Source organism: Balearica regulorum, chromosome 10 (assembly GCF_011004875.1).
Source record: "Balearica regulorum gibbericeps isolate bBalReg1 chromosome 10, bBalReg1.pri, whole genome shotgun sequence".
Lineage (NCBI taxonomy): Eukaryota > Metazoa > Chordata > Aves > Gruiformes > Gruidae > Balearica > Balearica regulorum.
This window is the reverse complement of record NC_046193.1, coordinates 18,492,777-18,513,984: the sequence shown is the minus strand read 5'-3', so window position 1 is coordinate 18,513,984 and position 21,208 is coordinate 18,492,777. Positions and strand designations below refer to the sequence as shown.

The following is a 21,208-nucleotide window of genomic DNA, read 5'->3' as shown; positions in this document are numbered from 1 at the left end:
GGAAGACGCGCCGCCAGCCTCCGCTACCGCACCGCTTTCCCTTCGCGGGGGGGTGCCGGGGCGGGGATGCCGTCCCCCGGGCAGGTGCCGCACGGCCGAGCCCTGGGCGGCCGCGGTGTCCTCCGCCACGGCCCGAGCGACGCTGGCGGGCGCCGGGCCTGGGCGCTGAGAAGCGGCGGCGGAGGCCGATCCGCGCCCCCCGCCCGGTTTCCGGCGAGCGGCTCCGCCGGCCCGGCCGGGCTCCTCCCTTCTTCCCCGCCCGCCCCCGACGGCTCGGCGCTCCCGCCGCCTCCAGGTGGGGCGGGCCCCCGCGGCGGCAGCCCTCCGGCTGCGGTTGCTGCCCGCTGTGGGGGACGGGACGGGGTGTGGCGGTGCCGCCCGCCCCGCTCCGCTCCCCGCGGGTGTGAAGGAGGGGCGCGGCGGCGGGCGCAGCGCTCTCACGGCGGCCGCCTTTCCCCCACAGAGCCTGGTGGGGCCGGGCCGGGCCGTGTGCGCCCCACCCCGGACAGCCGCCAGCTGCCGCGGCGGCATGAGGCTTAAGGCCGTCGGCGAGCGCGTAACAGGAGGAACGGCCGGTCCCATGGCCCACGGGGCTCCCCGGGCCCGACGGGTCTGAGGTGAGGTGCGGTGAGGTGCGGTACCCGCCGCGGCCTCGGGGCGTGGGGTGAGCGCCGCCGGGGGGTGGCTCGGGCGGGGCAGGATGGCGCAGCGGCGCCTCACGGGGCTCGCTGTGAGCCTGGCACCGGGTCCGGCGTGGGGCAGAGGCTGGGTTCAGCTCTGGGTCCGGTATGGACTTGGCACTAGCGCGGGTCTGGCACCGGGAGTCGGGCGCCTTCCCCAGGTGGCTGATCCGTAGCTGGGGCCCAGGGGGTAGGTAAGGGGCAACGCCGTTTTGGGGAGCAGGGCACTGCAGTGTTGGGATTGAGTGGGGATGGGGTGCGGTGTGATCCTCCCGGGATCCCCCCCACGCCCCGGGCTGTGTGCCATGGGGGAAGGGAAGCGCTGTCGTGCAGGGATCCGAGTACCCAGACGGGTCAGAAATGCTCCCGTGGTGTTGGAAAGTTGCTGTCATTGCTGTGACTGTTTCTCAAGAAGCAGGACTGTGTTCTGAAGAAGGCTGCTTTGGCGGGACGTATTTAACCCGGCTTTTCACCCCTCACCTCTAGGTTTGTGCACTCGGGAAATCTGAAGCAGTTCTTCTCAAACCAAACAGGTAAAACTACTTGTATCGTAGGAATATTGCTAAAGGCTTCAGTTGCAAGCAAGCATGCAAATTTTGGCGAATTATAATGCCAAAAAAGTTTTTTTAGATGTAGGCCAACCATTTTTTTTTTTCAGGAAGTTTAACGGTTCAAAGCAGGGGTGTTTGATGAAGTGGCTGTATGGTCAGAAAGGAATCCATCTGCTTTAGAGGGTATAGATACGTGTGGGCCTGTAGTTAAGTATATAACTCAGCAGTCAAAGTTTCTGTAACATGACGTTAACTACTAAAAACAAGCATCCTGAGACAGACTCTAGTTGGACCATTTATTTGTGACTGCATAGTTTTCCTTCAGCTAATGATTAGTTTCTTCCGAAGTGGAGAATGTATTATTTTTATCCTTATTTTTAAAATAAAATTCTTCCTCTTCTCACCCCTGCCCCGCAATACTTCTACATTTTCTTCCTGCTGATTGGATATTATATGCTCTATACTTAGTTTCCACATTTGAACTCTCAGGATCCCTTGGGATTTGGCTAAAGTAAACACACCCATTTTAGTTTGACTGTGAGTTGGTAGTGCGTAATAACTCTCAATGACTAATGATTCAAAGATAATCCTGAGGTTCTACAGTCTAGTCTCTTAGTGAAAGTTTACTTTTCATAGGAAAAAGAAACCACCCCAGAAATACAAGTACAAATTCTTTGAGTATATGACTGACTTTGGCTGAATATTGTCTAGTATGCTTGAAATCTGCTGTGCTGCAGATACATTAAGTGCCTTTTTTTTTTTTTTTTTTTTAACAAGTACAGAACTGATAGATTGCCATGTTCATGTTGCTTGTGTTTGGATTGCTACTGCAAGAAATTCTGGCTAATTCCCAAGCTGAAAATCTTACTGAATTCAAAGACGTTCCAGAAGAGCCGTTATACAGCTACAAAGCTATCAACTTGCCAGATGAGCATATTCCGTACTTTCTGCACAATAATCAGCATATTGCTGGCATCTGTAAGCAGGACTCTCATTGCCCATATAAAGTACGTTTGCTTTTGTTTGTTTGTTCTAATGTAATGTTTATTCTTGAAGTCATAGCAGTTAAAGATAGTGATGAATTGGTCTCCTTGCCAGTGCGTCGGTTTCATTGCGAATTGGAATTGTACAGGACTCTTCCTGAATCTGCTGCTGTCACAAGGTTGACCAAAACCAGACCAGATTTGTAAAGTACCATTTTGCAAGAATTTTTTCCACCTTCTTTTAGTTGTTATTGAGCTGGAATGATGATCTTAATCTGAATGACTCTTGCGCACGTGAAAGATGTTTTAATTAAGTATGGTTAGGAGTTGCTAGGCCTGTGATTTTTTAGCATGCTGTGGAACTTCCGCGGAAGTGCCAAGAGTATAGGCAAATCAATGAAGTGCTCATTTAATCTTACTCTGTGGTTGTGTATAATTCATTCACCTGAAGCAGGGACAGTGAACCTGAGGATCTGGGCGGCGTGTGGCTCTGGAGCAATTCTGGTGTCTCTTAGGCTGGAGCTGCTTCGTAGAGCTGGAGGTGGGAGCTCTACTCCCCCTTCTCTGGCTTTCTACAGCACTGCAGAAGCGGATGTTCTTAGATCTGCCCAGGGAGCAGTGGTACACTCAGCCTGAGGCTTGGAGCGCTGTGCTTGGTGTGAGCTTAGCTTTGTGATCCATATCTGTCAGCGGTAATAACATTTTGGAATCCTGCTCACTGCGCCAGGAAAAGTGGTTGTCCTGGAACAGACGTGTTAAAGATAATGTTGCTGTGCATGCGTGTCCTCTCTGAAGCCTCTGTGGTGCATAAAGAATCTGAGGGTTCTTTCTGAAACTCTGTTTGAAAACAGACCAAATCAAAAGGCTTTAATACAAGATTTATTAGCAGGAGGTAGTTATAAGCTAACAACTAAAGTTAGTTTTGTTGTTGTTTAATCTGATTCAGTTATTCTGTGTTACAGAAATACTTGAAGAAACTAAGATCCTGCTGGGGTTATGAGAAATCCTGCAAATCAGATCACAGGTTCAGCTATCCAGTGTGTGATTATGTTGAAACTGGATGGTAAGTTTCATTTTACATGTATAAAGAACAGTATGTTAAAAAAAAGTATGGTGCTCACTTTTAGATTAGCTGTGAAGTTAACATTATTGTGATATTTAGAGTTTAAAGGATGATTGTTTGTGGACGTATGTATATATATATGTGTGTATTTATAGATAAAGTGTCTTTCAACATGATTTTATAAATTTAACTTTTTAAGGAAGAATATACTGTTTGAAATGCTTCCTGCCACAATGTTTTCATTATTCTGATTTAGCCTTGAATTCAGATTCCTAAAATAACTCTGGATTTCCTTTCTTAGCTTTAAAACTAGAGGAAAAATGTTAAAAAAAAAAAAATTATACCCTTTTATGGGAGAATAGCTTTAAATTGCCATTGATGTTTTCACTTCCATGCAGCTGATAAGTTACTTCCTGTTTTGCATCTTAAATGTCAATAAAGTAACTGTCTGGCTCTTCTGTTCCACTTTCAGTGGAAAAAATGTTATCTATTAAAGTTATTACTAGAACTGAACAATGGATCATGATTTTTTTCCTCTCTCCTTCATACATCAGGGCAAGTGACATTGAGACAGCCCAACAGATATTCTGGAAACAAGCTGACTTTGGTTACGTTCGAGAGAGGCTCAATGAAATGAAAACCCATTGTAAGCCTGCAGCAACAGTAGGTATTTCTGATAGATGTTGTACTTTTCACTTACATTTAAACATAATTCTTGTTATTGATAAAATCTAACTTGTTCTTTTCTCAACAGGGAGATTCATCTCTGACCTGTTCTCAGTACCTTCAGCATTGCAGAGCAACAAACTTGTACATTGATTTGCGAACTGTAAAGAGAAACCACAACAGGTCTCTGATTTGCTTATGTTACAGTAAAATGAGGGGATGGCAGGGAAGAGGACTTTGAAATTTAACAAAGCTGATGTGCTTGTTGTCATGGGCTTTACTGCTGATCAGAGACTTGTTGCTGAAGTCCTGTTGAGATCTACACCTCTTGATTGCTGTCTGCTGCTGCTGTCAGCCAGTACAGTTTATTTAAAAACTGAATCAGTTTTATGGAATGATGATGGGTGATTGAAATCCTCCCTTCTGGTGGAAGAGAGGAAGACTTTTCTGTGTCTTCGGTCACATCCTTTCTGTGTCTTCAGGTATATCCTTTCTTGATGAGGCAATGTGCAAAGTATAATTGTTTTTGTATGAGGCGCTGAGAAGACCTTTCCTATGCTAGGAGCCTTGATACCAGAACCAGGAATTGTATTTTTTAGATTGAGAGATTGGAACCTGGATCTCCCACGTCCCAAATTAAAATGCTACATATTGGAAAACTGTAAAAAAACCCATACCACCGATGCATTGCTCATTTTTCCTTCTGCCTTATCTTTGAAGTCAGTATCTTGGGGACCTGCCTTGAAAAGAGATGGTTCACAACTGTGATGCTGATACCCTTCAGGATGGGATTTGTCATCTTCTCAGCCTATCCTAAAAGCTAATTTAGATGTTTGGCAGTTTTCTGTTTTTGCACCTCACTCTTCATATGTTGTATAAAATTCTTGGGTTACTAACTGGGTTGTGAAATCAGAGGTGAATTTCAGTGCGAAATTGTTATTAAAAGCAAACAAAAAACTCAACTAATGATGCTCCTGTAAGTAATCATCTAGCAAAATCTAACTAAATTACTCATTTGGGTATGTGAAAATTATTCCTAATAACATTCTGGGTGGGTTAGTGCTGTTTTCTAAATTGATATGTAGAATTCCAAGGACATCACAATCTTTATTTGGGAATTGTGGGAAATGCTTGATTTATGCTGAAGAAAATACTCAGGTTTTAAATATATATGAAGTACCGTGCTGAATTGAGATTAACTAGCACTGGCTAAAGTAGGTAATGGGGATTGCAGAGCGCTTGTAGTACTGTTGCACAAAAGCTGATAGACTTTTACTAATTTGCATTAGATTCAAAGAAGACTTTTTCCAGAAGGGAGAAATTGGAGGTCATTGTACCCTCGATGTTGAAGCGTTTTTGGCTGAAGGTCAGCGCAAGAGCCCTCTGCAGTCTTGGTAAGAATCACTTGTCGAGGCTGCTTCCAAGTTCACTTACTAATTCCTTTTTTTTTTTTTTTTTTCATTGACACTAGCAGCTGTGTGTAGGGCATTTCATACTGAGGAAATAGTTGCTCCTTTCTAAGGTCAGTTCGAGAGTTCATATAAGATACTTCTGGTAATTACATCTATGCAGAACGTTCTGAACTATGCTATGTGTGTTTGTGTCCTGCCTAATTTACACCAGCAAAAGATCTGAAAATATCTTGTAATTTGAAGTTCTCACCTTCAGGTGATTTCTGGACAAGGTGCTGGTTGAATGCCTGTCTTTAGCAATTGTGGTAGGTTGACCCAGGCTGGGTGCCAGGTGCCCCCCGAAGCCACGCTGTTACTCCAGGTGCCCCCCAAAGCTGCGCTGTCACTCCCCTACCCAGCTGGACAGGGGAGAGCAAAATACAACAAAAGGCTTGTCGGTCGAGATAGGACAGGGAGAGATCACTCACCAGTTACTGTCATGGGCAAAACAGATGTGACTTGGGAAAAGTTTAATTTAATTTATTACCAATCAAATCAGAGTAGGATAATGAGAAATAAAAACAAATCTTAGAAACACCTCCCCCACCACTCCCTTCTTCCTGGGCTTAACTTCACTCCTGATATTTCTCTACCTCCTCCCCATCAGCGGCACAGGGGGATGGGGAATGGGGGTTGTGGTCAGTTCATCACACGTTGTCTCTGCCTCTTCTTCCTCCTCAGGGGGAGGACTCCTCCACACTCTTCCCCTGCTCCAGCGTGGGGTCCCTCCCACGGGAGACAGTCCTCTGCAGACTTCTCCCATGTGAGTCCTTCCCACGGGCTGCAGTTCTTCACAAACTGCTCCAGCTTGGGTCCTTTCCACGGGCTGCAGACCTTCAGGAGCAGACTGCTCCAGCGTGGGTCCCCCACGGGGTCACAAGTCCTGCCAGCAAACGGGCTCTGGCGTGGGCTCCTCTCTCCACGGGTCCTGCCAGGAGCTTGCTCCAGCGTGGGCTTCCCGTGGGGTCACAGCCTCCTTCAGGTGCCTCCACCTGCTCCGGCGTGGGGTCTTCCACGGGCTGCAGGTGGAATCTCTACACCCCATCATCCTCCATGGGCTGCAGGGGGACAGCCTGCCTCACCATGGTCTTCACCACGGGCTGCAGGGGAATCTTTGCTCCAGCGCCTGGATCACCTCCTCCCCCTCCTTCTGCACTGACCTTGGTGTCTGCAGGGGTCTTTCTCTCCCATCTTCTCACTCCTCTCTCTGCTGCTGTTTCTTCACAGGTGGCTTTTTTCCCCTTCTTAACTATGTTGTCCCAGAGGCACTATCACCGTCACTGATGGGCTCAGCCGTGACCAGCAGTGGGTCTGGGAGCCGGCTGGCATTGGCTCTGTGGGACACTGTGGAAGCTTCTAGCAGCTTCTCACAGCAGCCACCCCTGTACCCCCGCTGCTACCAAAACCTTGCCAGGCAAACCCAGTACAGCAATGCAGATCAAGTGGATAGACCCACAGATCTAGGCTCTGAGGCTCTTTGTTACATCTCTACTGCCTTGATTTGTAGATCAAAGATGCTGTTCGCTCCTGAGATCAAAGGCAGTGTTTAACCTCTGGACGCTCATAACCTGAAGAATCTTCCATTACAATTTCAAATAATTTGATTGTCAGACTCTTATCAGTTTTCAGCAGTCTTGCTAAATCAAATGGACTGGATGAACAGTTACAAAATCTTAGACATATGAAGCACATTTGTTTAAGTGTGTTAATGGCATACCCTGTTCTGTGTGATTGAATCTTTGTAGGTTTGCAGAACTCCAGACATTTACTGCATTAAACTTCAGGCCCCTGGAAGATGAGAAGTGTGATCTTGTTATTGAAAAGCCAACGTACTTCATGAAATTAGATGCAGGTAATTGGTATCTTTAGTTTGTTTTATCCTACAGTACTGCAGTAAAAAGACCGTATGTCCAACTTGCCTATCTACATGATGCCTTTGTGATTGTCAAGTTCACTTGTAATATAGTTTTATTTTTGAAAAATGATGTGACTTTTAAATTCCTTTTTCCTGTAGTCCCACTGATGAACTTGGAAACTTAGATTTAAACCTTACATTTTGCCACAGAAGATAAATAAATCAATCAGAAAAATTTTCCTGCCACTTGTGTTACCCAATCATTGACTCTAACACTGTGTTTTGTCAGAGTCTTTGACTTTGTGCCAAAGAGTATTCTGTACAGAGTCTTTGATCTTGTCTGTGTTTCTGGATGACAGTTTTTATACCATGAAACACAAGGTATGTGCGTTTGTGTCTTGTGGTATGTGTTCAGTAATTGAGGATTCTACGTGTGTTGAGTGATATGGAAGAGGAAGCGGTATTCAAATACAATGTTCAAGGCAATAAGTTTTGTTAGTTGATTAAAATACTTCCTCGCACCTACCCCAGAAAAGCCAAAACATACAAAACTAAACCAGGGTTGTGTTTAATCTTAAAGTTTGAAATTTAGGTGAAAAGTTACCACAAGAAGAAATTAGCACTCTTATTACAGAGAGCTGCAGTGAATGCTGTGCCAACACTATACCAAAATTCATGAGCGGGCAGCACCCAGGCATCTTTAGGAATCAGCCAGTGGTACCTCACATGTTTTGAAGTTCACCAACTTTTTTGTTCATGCAGCATATTCTTCAGACAAATGTTAATGAAAGGGGGTGTTCAGGTTGTAGACATACAAACAAGCTGCTGTGGTTTAAACTGAATAGTTGTCTGCTGTGTTCTACCCCGTGACATACTGCAGCTGTAAACTGAATTGCCCCTCTTCCCCTGCAGGGCAGTATCTTGTATTCAAAGCAAAGTTGTTGCAGGCCCCTGAACAGTTACCTTGGAAGAGCTGCTGTGCTGTCAGTTTGTACCTTTGAGCGGGGTGGTCTGGCTGTGGCTCAGGAGGTGGTTTTGTCCAGCTCCTTTGTTTTAGGGGAGAAGGGGGAAAATTAGAGTTTGAGCAGTATAGGAAGCCTGACAGCTAGTCCCTATCACAGCAGCTCTTTTTGGTCAGAAACTTAGAAACGGGCTGTGTGCACGTGGTTCCAAACCTGGGATCTTCATTAGCAAGGAAACTGGACTACATTACCTCCTTTGTTTCACAGTAGTTTTTTATGCACCCTGGTCTTAAGGTAGTAGCTTCAGACAGCACGAATGAACAAAAATGCTCTGAGAAAAAAACCTGAGGAATTACTTGGGCTTTGGCTCATGTGCAAGTACAAGTTCTGTCTTGCAGTCCTGCAGACAGAGTTTCCCTTAACCCAGATAAAGCAGAACTAAGATCAGTGCTGAAGGCCTGTTTTTAATGTTTCCTTTATGTCTGAGTAGCTATTGTTAAAGCAGTAGTTGCTTTCATATACTTCAGAAAGCAGCTGCAGACTGAATGAGAAATAACACATGAAGCTTATCTTTTTCTTATGCTGTCTTTTGGCTGCTCTTGTAACTTCTCTGAACTTTTTGAAAAACACATTTTACTTCAGATTTCTTACCTTGATTCCTTCCCTTTAAAGTTTATTTTCTTAGGGTATATAAGTAGTATTCAGTCAGAAGCAGGGGAAACTAATATAAAATGCAGGATACTACTAAGGAAAAACTGCATGAACCAATAAAAAGTGGAGTAATGTAGTATTTTGCTAACAATTCTTTCTTTCTCAGGTGTTAATATGTACCATCACTTCTGTGATTTCGTCAATCTTTACATTACACAGCATATAAATAATTCCTTCAGTACTGATGTCAACATAGTCATGTGGGACACCGTAAGTCTGCTGTGCTTTTAAACTATTTGTAATGGGTTGTATTTCTGCTTTAGAGCGGCTCTGAAGCTTTCAGTAGCCAATCCTTAGCTTTCTTGTGGGCTTAGCTGTGTGGAGCTGATACGTTTTTGGATCTTGTTAATACAGGTCCACGAACAATAATTAGGTAACAGATTTTCTACAAGAAACCACGTGCTCTTTGAACACTACTCCGTAGCCCATCATTTGCTAGGACATAATTACGCCTTTTTTTGGTGTGACCTGAAAAGTAACATGATCAGTATTTCTAATATGTGGCATTTGAACATTTCATGCTGTTTTCTGTAGACTTTTTTTTCCTGAGAATATTGAAGTATATTTACTCAGAACTGTTCTGCTATATTTAAAAAGAAATGCAGCCTTGCATCTGTCTAAATCAGTAATATGCAGCCTGTAATAAAGAAAACAACTAAATTAAATCCTTTTTTTTATATATATATATCTCAAAACAGGGACTCATACTTAATTCCTTTAAATTGCCTTCTTGCAGTTACTTCTCTCAATCACCTCTTAGAATGCCACGGTGACATATAAAAGAAGTTTTTAAGTGGGATTATTTCTGCTGTACTGCTGAGTTGAAACTATGACTGTTTTTAAGAGTGATGTTAGTTTTACTGGCCAGCGTTTAAGTTGTGTACGAGAGTGTTAAATGAAACAATGAAAAAATAGGCAATTTGTGACATGCCAGATAACATTTATAATCAGATCCAGAAATAACAGAGTTCTTGACTATGATATTGTCCCACGTCTGTCTTGTTCTTGTAAAATACTGGGTTTTCTTGTGGTGTATTTACTGCTAGGACAACTAATATTCAATAGAGAACTGCAAATATCCCCTTCTTGCTATTTAATGAGAAACCTCTTTGGCTAGAAGAGACCCTTTTTTCTAGTTCTGTTACATTTTGAAAGCTAAAATAAATGCACCTGCCAGAAAAGCAAGCTCTCTAAATGTTATATAGGGACCTGTTAATCCAGCTCTGATGACTTTCTGAAAAGATTAGATGTGTCAGGACCATAAATAACTTGGAAAAGCAACTATTTTTCTTATATCCCATTATTGAATCAAATAATTCTTTCGAATGTACCATTCAAAGTAAGTACTATCACAGTATTATCATTTTAAATGAGTCTTAACTGCTCAGTCTGCTTGAGTTCATTACCATGTACAACCAGATGATGGCACCAACTAACTGCTGATGGACTGTCTGCACTGATCGAAAGATGGACTTGAGCTTATTATTCATTCTCTTTTTTTTTTTTCCTTGATGTAATTAGATTTGGTCATACTTTCTAGCTACTGTAGAATCAGTGCACTGTTCTTATTAAACAGTGATGCCCTTAGATGTAAATTAAACAAAGCAGAAAATGAGTAGGAAATCCACTGGGTGTTGATTTGCAGACTGTCTCTGCAAATGCAGGAAAGCAATGTTTATAAAGCATTTTTAAGGAGAGCAGATAGGGTTAGAAAGTAGTACTTACAGCTTTGAAGATCAGTTCTCTGCTTCTAATCTGGAAGAGCAGTTCTTGTAAGACAGATGGCCAGAAAGTAGTATGGATTGTAAAATTCATTAAAACCTAATAGCAGAAGAAGGGGAAGGAAGCCCCTCTTCAGCTGAAGGAAATCTGGTGCCCTTTAGATTCTTTTACATTTCACTAGATGTCTGCTGTCTTCTGCAGCTATTTGTAGTCTTATCCTCAAATTTCTTGTTGAGAATATTTCCACATAACTTTCCAAGCAGCCTGAACCAGCTCCAGAGTTGAAAGGAAGCTTTAAGCAAGAATCTGAACCAGGGCTACTGAGGTCATATTTAATTGCATGCAAAGAGCAAGAGATGTTGACTCTTAGGAAATGTGTAGGAAATGTTACAAATTTCAAGGCAAGAGTCCCTGCTCCTAGGCCAGTGTTGCTGGGAGTAGATGGTTCTTAAAAGGTTCCACAGCGTGTTGCTGCAAAGGGGGAAGTTTTATACTGCCCTGTAGAGAAACTTCTTGGTAGCTTGTCAAAGTAATGCAAAACATAGTTTCCTGGCTGTTTCTTCCATCAAATCAGATCACTGCCTTCAATATGTGATACAAGTGACCATCCCAAAACAGAGGCAAATGTGAAACAGTCTTGTTGTGACTTTTTACTTCAAATGTTACTGCTGCACTTGAATTCCCAGGTGGTTTTTAGTCTCAGGAGTCGAGGTTCATGCATTCTACCATCCCCGTGTTTCTGTTACTTCACATTTAACTTGTGTTCTTTTGTCTCTGGGGAAAGTAATAGGTAGTCCTTGATCCTAACTCAGAAATTCTAATCTGCTGCTGAAGAACTTGTCTAGATTGCTAATTTCTAGGATGGTTTTATTAAAAATTAAATACTTGACAGGTAATTTGAGTTAACTGCAATTGTAAACACCGGGTTTGACGTTCTGTAATGTCTGTGTTCTGTGCTAGGCTGTCTTAGGTCCCGTGGTGGTGATGCACATATTAACTGTGTGTTAAAACTTGTATATAGAACTTATAAATCATGAAGAGGGTTTTTATATGCATTTATATAATCATTATGCCATTGCAGTTTTTTTTCCCTTCCTCCTAGAGCTCATATGGCTATGGTGACCTGTTCCATGAGACATGGAAGGCATTTACTGACTATGAAATAATACACTTGAAAACCTTTGACTCTAAAAGGGTATGGAATTTTATATTTTGTTTTAATTCATATTCACTAGGTAACAAATATGACAGTTTCTCAAGCTGCTTGTGGATATGGGTGTTTCAGAGGAAAGCATAATACTTTCCATGCATGTTTAATTTGTGTAATATGAGTATTCCGCCTTACAAACAAGAGACAGAGCTGTAACCTAATTCTGTGACATGTCTATGCTTTCTATAGATGGACCTAACTTTTATGTCTTCTGAGAGGTGATGTGTCTGTATTGGTTTCACTTCTGCAGGTCCCACTACTGAAGTTAAGGGTTTTCAAATGTTTAAGTATCCTGATTCCTACTGAGGTGTTTATCTTCTCTTGCAACTGTTAGTATACCTGCTGCTTATCATTAAAAAAATTTTTACTCCTACCAAAAAAAATGTACCCATTCATTCAGAGTCTCTTAAATCCCTTAAAGCCTGTCTCAAACTCTCTGCTCTTCAACTGGTTTTCTTCTGTTTAGTTCATGTTTGTTCTGCTTTTGGGGTGTTTTTTTTTACCTCTTCCCACGTTTGCATCTTTAGCATCCTAAGTGAGAGCTCTTATTGTCTTTGTTCTATTCATTTGCACAGTCAAGGAAGTGAGGATGTTCTTGACAGGGGCATGTAATTGCTAGCTCATTATAAGCAGTGATCCCACTGAATGAGCACGGGATGTGCCAGCGGAAGGTAGCAGTACAGTGTAACTTCTTGTGATCTTCCTTTGCAGGTATGCTTTAAAGAAGCAGTCTTCTCATTACTGCCTCGAATGCGATATGGCTTGTTTTATAACACACCATTGGTGAGTCCTTTTTATCCATCCACTGCATTAACTAGATGTGTGTGTGACAGTAAAAAATGTGAGCTGGTGAGTCTCTCAAACATCTAGCTGAGTTGTTATGAAATGTACTGCACTGAAGGTCTTTGCAACTCCAAATGAAATGATCTTCCTTAAAGATTAGGATTCTGAAGTTACTTTAGCTGGTTGATAGTACCTTGTCGTGTCCACTCTCTTATGTCACAGCTCATGAGATGCATATTATTCCTCTTTAATGGGTGGGCACTGTGGACTTACTGGTATTTTTGCAGAGCACAAGAGCTTGTGCACTGACAGACTTTCCCGAGGGTATTGGCTCATGCATTCAGGCTGTTAACACTGTAGAGACAGTTATATTTCTTTCTAAATGAAAGCACTTCTTGTATTGCAGTGAATAGTGACATGTTTGGCACAGTGCATGATACTAGACTTTTGTTCCACAAGAATGGCAAAAGACTGATCTCAAAGAGAGGTTTTCAACAATTGCTTTTTTAATTTCAGATTTCTGGCTGTCACAGTACAGGACTATTTAGAGCATTTTCTCAGCATGTGTTACACAGATTAAATATCACACAAGAAGGACCCAAGGTATGATAACTGAATAATAAAGTTGTAATATGGAGCTGATGGCTCTTACCAGAGAAACAGCATTAGCAAGCTGGACCCAGTGGGGAATAAGGGCACATCGTGCACTTTTTGTCCTTTCCTGTGATCCTAGGGATTTTTTCCAATAAGTCAGCCTGTTCTATAGAGACCTTCAGCAACCTTGTGTATGGCTGTGAAAGTTGTTGTCTTATTTCTGTAGGACAGACTTTAGAATGTCCTCCTTCTGACCCTAGGATCTCTTCCTCGTCTCCATTCTCTGTGCTCAAGGCCTTTGCGTCCTTCCTAGTTAAGCAAGGTACACGGTGCGTGGTCTCTTCTGGAGCCTGCTGACAAGGTGCTGTCCTTGGGTCCAGCAGAGGGGATCCCACAGAGTAATGCAGTGAGCTTGCTCTTTGTTGATCCTCCTAGGTACTGCTGAGCTCAGATCAGAGGAGGAAATGATTGAATCTGGTTCCTCCGATCCCTGCCCAGTACCATCTGTCTGGCTCTGGGCTTCTCTGTTGTACGCACTGGTAGTTTTTGCAAATTGTTGCAGTGGCTGCGTTGATGGATATGGCAGTTCTGGGTTTCTGGAAGTATTTGCTAGAGAGTAGCCTACATATTATCACTGAGGGGCACGCATTCAAAGCACTGCACAGGCATTTAGTTATGCTTCTCCTGCTGACACTAATGGGAGTCATGCAGTTAAATCTCTTTATTTCACTTGGAACACTTAGCCCTGTGAGTCCAATTAATTTAAAGAGGTAAAAGGAGGAACTGTTATAGAAGTAAAATATTTTTTTTCTGAGGATCTTGTGCCCAAGCCATCCTGAAAGCTGCTTTCTTGCTTTTAAAAACTGCCATATAATGTGTAATACAAAGGCTCTTTTGTATCGAATAAAATAAATCTTTCAGAAAATGTTTTATTCTTTGTTAATAGTCAGACTTTCGCGAAGTTTTTGACGCATTTAATCTGTTGGAAAATACGATGCGATTTTTAAGGTGGTTACATCATCTACTACATGGGGAAGGAACATACTTAGTTGCTCAAATAATTACCAAAAGTAAATATGGAAATGTTTGGGGTGTTTTTTTGTAAGGTCTGTCTCATAGCTAATACACTGCTGCTGCTTTCTTTTTAGGATGGGAAAATTCGAGTCACAATACTTGCACGCAGTACAGATTACCGGAAAATATTAAACCAGAATGAGGTGTGGTCTTTTTTTATTTTTAAAACAAATTTATCAGAAGTTAAATTTTGCTCACTGAATTGATGTTTTTCAGGTACAGCCAAGACATCTATCGACTGACAAATCTTGGACAAATATGTTCAGAGCTAATATTAATTTCCTCTAATAGGTCTTCTAGCCAGTCTCCATTTCTGCACACCAGACACTGAACCTTGCTGTCCTTTTTAAATATCCAATGGAAGACTACAGATGTAATACTAAAAGTATTTCCTCTTAACAAACAGACACTGCAGAGCTTCTGATAAAATTAAATTATTTCACTTTCAGATTATCTCCTTTATTTCTGGCATCCCCAGTGTTGAAGACTAACAAAAACCTTTGTTATGCTTGCAGATTAAAATGCATAAGCTATGGTATCTGAGTACACGCATTCAAAACTTAATGAATTTTCATATTGATTCACATTTTTGAATCATGCAACTTAGTGGATTTACAGTGTAGCTTCTCTTGTACTAAAATGATAATATCTAATGTTTTCATACCTGTCTTCATTCTTAGCTGTTATTGCCTGACCAAAATGAATTGGCATTATCATCCCCACCTTATGTAGGGAGAAACTGAGGCTTGTTTGGTGCCATAGCTCAGTGGCAGAATAGAGCACAGATGGCTGAATTCGTGCCGTTATCTGCTGGACCGTCCACAGTGCATGCCTACACTGCTACATATAGTGTGTTTTCTGATAATGAGCACATGACAGAAAGGGAGAAGTTAGTCTCATCTTTACTACAATTTTCTAAAAGAAAATACTTGGCTCTTTCTCTGCTGCTGGCTATGGATTTGAGACTCGGAAAAAGCCCTTGTAGGTTAGAAGCTCAGGCTCTAACCTGGTTTCACTTCTCAAGTGAGTAGGAGTCTGACCTAGAAAGGTATTTTTGAAAATCCTTCTAGCTACTGATTTTCTTCCTTAGGTATTGGAATAACTTCTGGAAATCCAACCACATCTTCCCACTATTCTGGGCAAAAATCCTACTAGTTTGAGTCATTTAGGATTGGGTCCTGGAGCATGTAAAAGTGAACAGTAGTCTCTGTGAGAGAGCAGGAGATGTGAGTCTCCTTTCCAGGGGTTGCTCTGCCAGGAATAGTGTATTCCCTTTGGTGGGAAGGCACTGCTCCTGTATATGGCAGTGACGGTATGTTCTGTCTCATTGTAATTCCCTGGTGGGGAGGAGGAGTGTGTAAAATGGTCAGAAGTGCAGGGGTGGGATAAAGGAGAACACCAAATCATTGTCTTTTTATTATCTTCCTTAGCTTGTGAATGCTTTGAAAACAGTATCGACGTTGGAGGTCAAAGTGGTAGACTACAAATACAAGTACGTAAGTTGAAAGAAGAAACTAGTGTGATCTTGTGCTGCCTCTGGCTAGTGAAAGCTGTTTGCAGGCAAAGCTATGCATGCCCCAATGTCTAACCTTCGCAAAATCCAAGAACTGGTAAAGAAGGAAGAATGTTATTGACAGGAGTGGTGGTGGTTAGAGCTAGTTAAACACTCCTATCCTACGATTAGGAATGAATCTGTAGAGTTAGTGGGCTCAGGTTAAAGCTACTATATGATGAGTAAGTTTTGAAATCACTTTTCTTTCTGTTTCCTCCCCTCCCCCAAAACCAGCTCTGTTCCCATCACCCTGATGGACTTGCTAATGCTCTGCAGTAACTGTGGGTCAAAAAGGATTTCTCTTGTATGATGCTAGTGTCTTATTTTGTATGACCCTTAGTCTAGTAATGAGTAATAACTCAGCTTATTTGCTGCTCTGGTGGCCCCTGAAGACACCACTCGAGGTCAGTTTGTGGTGCCCAGGTGTAGTAGGCACTGTGCCAGTAAGAAATGGCTTGAAGAAAAAGTTCCCAAGTTGTAGATGCCTGTGCCAAATGACAGCAGCTCCCATCTACTCAACGGTGCTGTCATGCATCATGCAGGAAGAGTGAGAAACTGAAGCAGCAATGAGAGATCAGTGTTTGACCAAAGCAGAGACAGTGTGAGGAAGTCCAGGTGCTGCCGCTTCTCCTGTCAATGAAAGCCCTTGAGCAGTCTAATAATAGAAAAGAGGGTGGATACCCTTGAGAGGGCATCTGGACCCTCCCACAGAAAGCATGTCCAAGCGGTACTTCCACAATCCCCATGTTTGTCGAAACTGTTTGTAGTACTGTTCAGCATCATACATTTTCACAGCTATCCTACAATTAAGTATCTTTAGTCCATTCTTTCCTTGTCTGCTTGGGGAACACCTGGGTTGTTAAAGAAAATACTTTATTTGGAGCTTACAATCAAAGGATGGGAGAGAGTGTCAGTTCCAGGAGCTGAAAAAAGCCTGGTCTCATTTTCACTTGATGCCTACGCATAAGTTAAGGTTGGATATCTGCATCTTTAGGTGGGAATTGTACACTTCTACATGATATTAAAACCAGTGTAGTTCTTTTATGTTGTTTGGGTTTTTTAAAGCAAGTGATGCCTTTTTTTTAAAGGGCAAGTAAAAAAACCCCCAAACTTACAAAAACTTTAACTTGAAAAAAAAAAAAATCAAATTTTTGGAACAGACTCTTGTGGAGTTTTGAAACCTGTCTGCGTTTCTTTTAATTCCATGCTGAGTTATTGCATTTGTGATTCTTAGTATTGTTCCTTGAAAAATCAATTCTCTCTTTCAATATTCCCTTAAGTTAATTTTGCGCTTTCTACATGTAACTAATTCTTGTTGAGATGGATAGGCATGCCAGATCACCATTTTTGTTCTGTTGTCTGCAGGGAACTTAAATTTTCAGAGCAATTGAGAATTACCCACAACTCTGATATATTCATTGGGATGCACGGAGCTGGACTTACTCATTTGCTCTTTCTACCAGACTGGGCTGTTGTTTTTGAACTGTAAGTCTGGTTCTCTCTTTCCCCTCTATTATACGCACAACTCCTAATGTCTCTTCATATGTGTTAATGAAGCACTCTGCCTTGCTAGTATTTGGCTATGAATGTTTGTCTTGCATCCTCGTCTAGACTTTATTTTTGGCAGTCTCTTCTTCTGGGAATCAGAAGCAAGGAAGCTTTCTTTATAAAAGTTAGTGTAACTATATCGTACAGGTTTAGCCTGTGATTTCTTAAGATGCTGTGGTATAAATAAAATGCAGCCTGGTCAACAATTGCTTGCCTCACTGGTCAGATTCTGCCTGGTGAGTCTGAGATCTAATGGTAGGTGATCCAGGTGAATCGATGACTTAAGATGCATGTCCAGGGTGTTAAAGATCCCCCTGAAGGTTATTTATATACTCTTCTCTATGCACAGAGCATGAGCAACAGCTTGTATGTCATTCTGATTTACCTGAATTTCTCTAGTAACTTCCTTTTAAACATATTTTGTCACACAATATGGTTGTTAATAGGCACCCCAGTTCTATAGAGCTAAACAAAAATGCAGCACACTTCTCAGAAGAGCACTGAATTCTCCATCATGTGAAAATCTGCTTAAAGTCCCTGCTGTGGGAAGGCTGTGGAGCTGATGCTTTGCAGCATAATCTTGGCTTGAGAGTATTTTGTCCAGTCTCCAAATAAGTTCAGAAACCCTGGGTTTTTTCACATGTCCAAGAGCTGCTGCAGCTGGACAGGGACATGTCTGACATGCAGGTGTGCCTCAAACTGTCTCCTAGGCCATGTCTTAAGAACAGATGGTAGCCCTTGCTGTTTTCAGTGGAGTAGAATTTGTCTGTGGTTTTGGTACCTTAGAACTGGACAACAAACATTTTAGCCTCAAGTTTTGTGGGGTTTTTTCCCCCACACCCCGTTTCACCCCGGTACACTTCAGCACAGTCTCTGTGGGTAAGTATGATTTTTCTGCCTGCCCCTAGATACAATTGTGAAGACGAACGTTGTTACCTGGATTTGGCAAGACTGAGAGGCATTCACTACATCACCTGGCGAAAAAGGAATAAAGTATTCCCTCAAGATCAGGTAATGATGGCCACTGCTGGAAGGGTGGGGTGCTATCCCTTGAAGCATTTAAAGGTTAGCTTGTTTTACCTATCTGTGTTCTGATATTTGAAATATGATTTCCATCCTTTAGACCAAATTAACCTCCCTGTTGTGATTAAGAAATCATTTGATATTAATGGCTGAGGGAAGAAGAGAAATGAAATGAATTGGCCATTAATTCAAGCTGTCCATAGCATTGCTGTTAGGCAGTTACTTTGCTGACTCTTCTGCCTCAGAGCAGATCAGTGGATCAGAAATATTAAATTAAAACTGCAGATGCTTAATTTTTTTCTTGCTCTTTGAATGGAAGATGTATTTTTTTTCTGTCTAAAAGGCCTTATTTCATTTTTCTAGGGACACCACCCAACACTGGGAGAACATCCAAAATTTACAAACTACTCCTTTGATGTGGAAGAGTTTATGTACTTGGTGCTTCTGGCTACAAATCACGTTTCACAGCATTCCAAGTGGCCATTTAGGGTAAAACATGATGAATTCTAAATTAGACTTCTGACTGAAATACTATTTTTAAATAATGCTCCATAAAAATATTGTAACAACATAAAGCAAAATGCTAGTGTGAAACACGTAAACCTCTACAAGGGAAATAACCCATTATTAAGTTGTCAAACCACTTCTTAGCACCATACCTTATCTTTATAATCCCGCTTTTTAATTCTGGGAGTTTTCAATATGTAAAAACTACTTGTCAGAACTCTTGTTTTTGCTTTCTGCACTGTCTTTTTGCATTCCAAATTCTAAAATACTTGCCTTTGTATAACGATATGTCCATCCATTTCATGTATGATTTCCTGGGGTAGATACTAATTTTAAAATAATTTATGTGAGGAGATGCTAGAGAATGGAGAGTGTTACAGCTTGGTTTCTCAGTATAGTCTCTCGGGGAATGAGTTGGACCTGTAAGTGCTCCGCAGTTCCTGTCTTTGAGAAGCTGGATGCTTTTATACTATGGTCCTGTACCTGTAAGTGAAAATCTGAATAGGAATTGCCTTCCTATTGTAAGACACTGCCCAGGATGTCATGTGCAGTTGAGTTACATGACACAGTGGTTCCAGGATGGCTTTTTAGTTCCTTTTCATCACCATCCATGTCATTGCTGTGCTTGTCCCTGTATTGTTTCTAGGTTTGAAGATCTTCCTTTGTGTAATAGTGGTTGTAAGAATGAAGTGGTTAAGCGAGCTTTAACTTTTGTTGTTTGGTACAACAGATACCGCAGACTTCTATTTCAAGTTTAGAAACGTTTTCAAGTTAGAGAGCAGTATGTCTGTGTTTTTGCATTTAAAAAATAAACTTTGACTCTTCTTCCTTTAGTTTTAAATGCTAAAATATAACAGGTCTGCTCAGTAGGTTTAGTCAGGAAAAGATTTACCTGCTTTGAGATAAAAGACTAAGTGAATACTTAAAACATCAGATAATCTGGGTGTTTCCTACCCTTTCATATAAAACAGCACTCTGTAATGGAAAAAAAACCCCAAATTGGAATAAAACTTGAGTCTTTTTGAGGATGCTAAAGGGAATGGACTTACAGTCTTTTATGGCAAATGATAAACTGTATAGGGTGTCTTTCTGCTGCAGCTGAAAGGAAATGAAATCATGAGGAACCTTGTTCTTGAAGTCATTAAAAGCCTAATCTATTAATATTCTTGTTTTCTCAAAATGTTGAAGAATCCATCTAGAAAACTTTTGGAATTCCTTCCAAAGCCAGTAGTGCATAGCTGACTGTTTTCAGTGAAGGAAATACTAAACCAAAGTCGAGTTCTTTGTAAAATTCCCCCCAGAACTGACATGTTGGTGCTAGTGTGGGGGTGGGGGGAAGCGAGTAGTTCTGTTGTCTTAAGTGTGGCCAGAAGGATGTGTGGAAGAATCAAGTTCAGTGAGATAAAACCCAGAGTTCTGTGTTAAATTATGAATTTTTTGAGAACGTATTCCCATGATAGACTTGCAGTATAATCATACAGTCTCAGCGACTTGAAGCAGAGCATACATTTGTATGCAAAAGCAAGACAGTTACAGTAAATGTAAACATTTCACTGGTGTAATTGTAGTTATTATTGACTTCCATTCTTCAACAGTCATAGGCGATTTCACCAAGTGTGGGTATGTTTACTGACCTGCCTGTACTGGTAAAGATGAGTTACTGTAAGCATAATTTTCATATAGATCTCTTGTGACCTTAAGCAGTTCATAGGAAAAGCTAGATACAGCTGATACCTTACTATATCTTGTGTGTCTGGTGCAATTCTTAGCATAGTGTATTGCTTTACTGATGGATAAAACTGTTTTGCTTTAAAGAACCATAGAAGCAAAATTGCACTTCTTGACATGAGGGGGGGAAATAAACCACCCACCCTTGAGAAATACCATTTCTTGTATTTGTTTGTGGATTGTTTGGGGTTGTTCTGTTTTTTTTTTTTTTTAACCTTGTGGGATTTTTAAAAGAAATGTATAAAACTTAAGTCAGTAAAATGTCTGAGTTCAAATGAAACCAACTCAAAATAAAGACGACTTTCAACTATGAATTGTGCACAGATATTTGGTATTTTTTTTAATAAAGAGCTTTTTAATTAAAAAAATAGTGTAAAATTCTTGGGCACAATTTACCAGGTTTTAGAGGCAAATGCTTTAAATACTATTAATTGCATAGAGTCATGTGCCTGTGCCTTTTCCTGGCATGACAACCTGATGTTCTGAGTTCCAAACTGATGCTCAGATTTGTTTATCTGGGAATCTGTTGGAGATAACGCTATCAT

At 41.5% G+C, this 21,208-nt stretch overlaps 1 protein-coding gene across 2 annotated transcripts; it reads left to right on the top strand.

Moving 5' to 3' along the window:
• The first annotated feature begins 270 nt into the window (after positions 1-270).
• EOGT (EGF domain specific O-linked N-acetylglucosamine transferase) lies at positions 271-20,977 on the top strand. Of its 2 annotated transcripts, none has more exons than XM_075762398.1 (17): positions 271-617; positions 1,167-1,213; positions 2,014-2,238; positions 3,177-3,277; positions 3,832-3,940; positions 4,032-4,126; positions 5,233-5,337; positions 7,140-7,246; positions 9,029-9,132; positions 11,747-11,839; positions 12,566-12,637; positions 13,154-13,240; positions 14,380-14,448; positions 15,736-15,797; positions 17,223-17,342; positions 18,314-18,416; positions 18,792-20,977. In XM_075762398.1, exons 3-17 carry the CDS (start codon positions 2,029-2,031, stop codon positions 18,936-18,938), a joined length of 1,584 nt encoding a protein of 527 aa, XP_075618513.1. In that variant the 5' UTR covers positions 271-617; positions 1,167-1,213; positions 2,014-2,028; the 3' UTR covers positions 18,939-20,977. The 2 variants fall into 2 exon arrangements, with proteins under 2 accessions (XP_075618513.1, XP_075618514.1); XM_075762399.1 differs by having other exon boundaries at positions 398-627.
• The last annotated feature ends 231 nt before the right edge of the window (positions 20,978-21,208 follow it).

Coding starts and splice junctions, on each gene's coding strand:
- EOGT (XM_075762398.1), top strand. CDS start 2,029: ATGTTCATGTTGCTTGTGTTTGGATTGCTACTGCAAGAAATTCTGGCT. Junction 5,338..7,139: donor AAGAGCCCTCTGCAGTCTTG/GTAAGAATCACT, acceptor GAATCTTTGTAG/GTTTGCAGAACTCCAGACAT. Junction 13,241..14,379: donor TCACACAAGAAGGACCCAAG/GTATGATAACTG, acceptor CTTTCTTTTTAG/GATGGGAAAATTCGAGTCAC.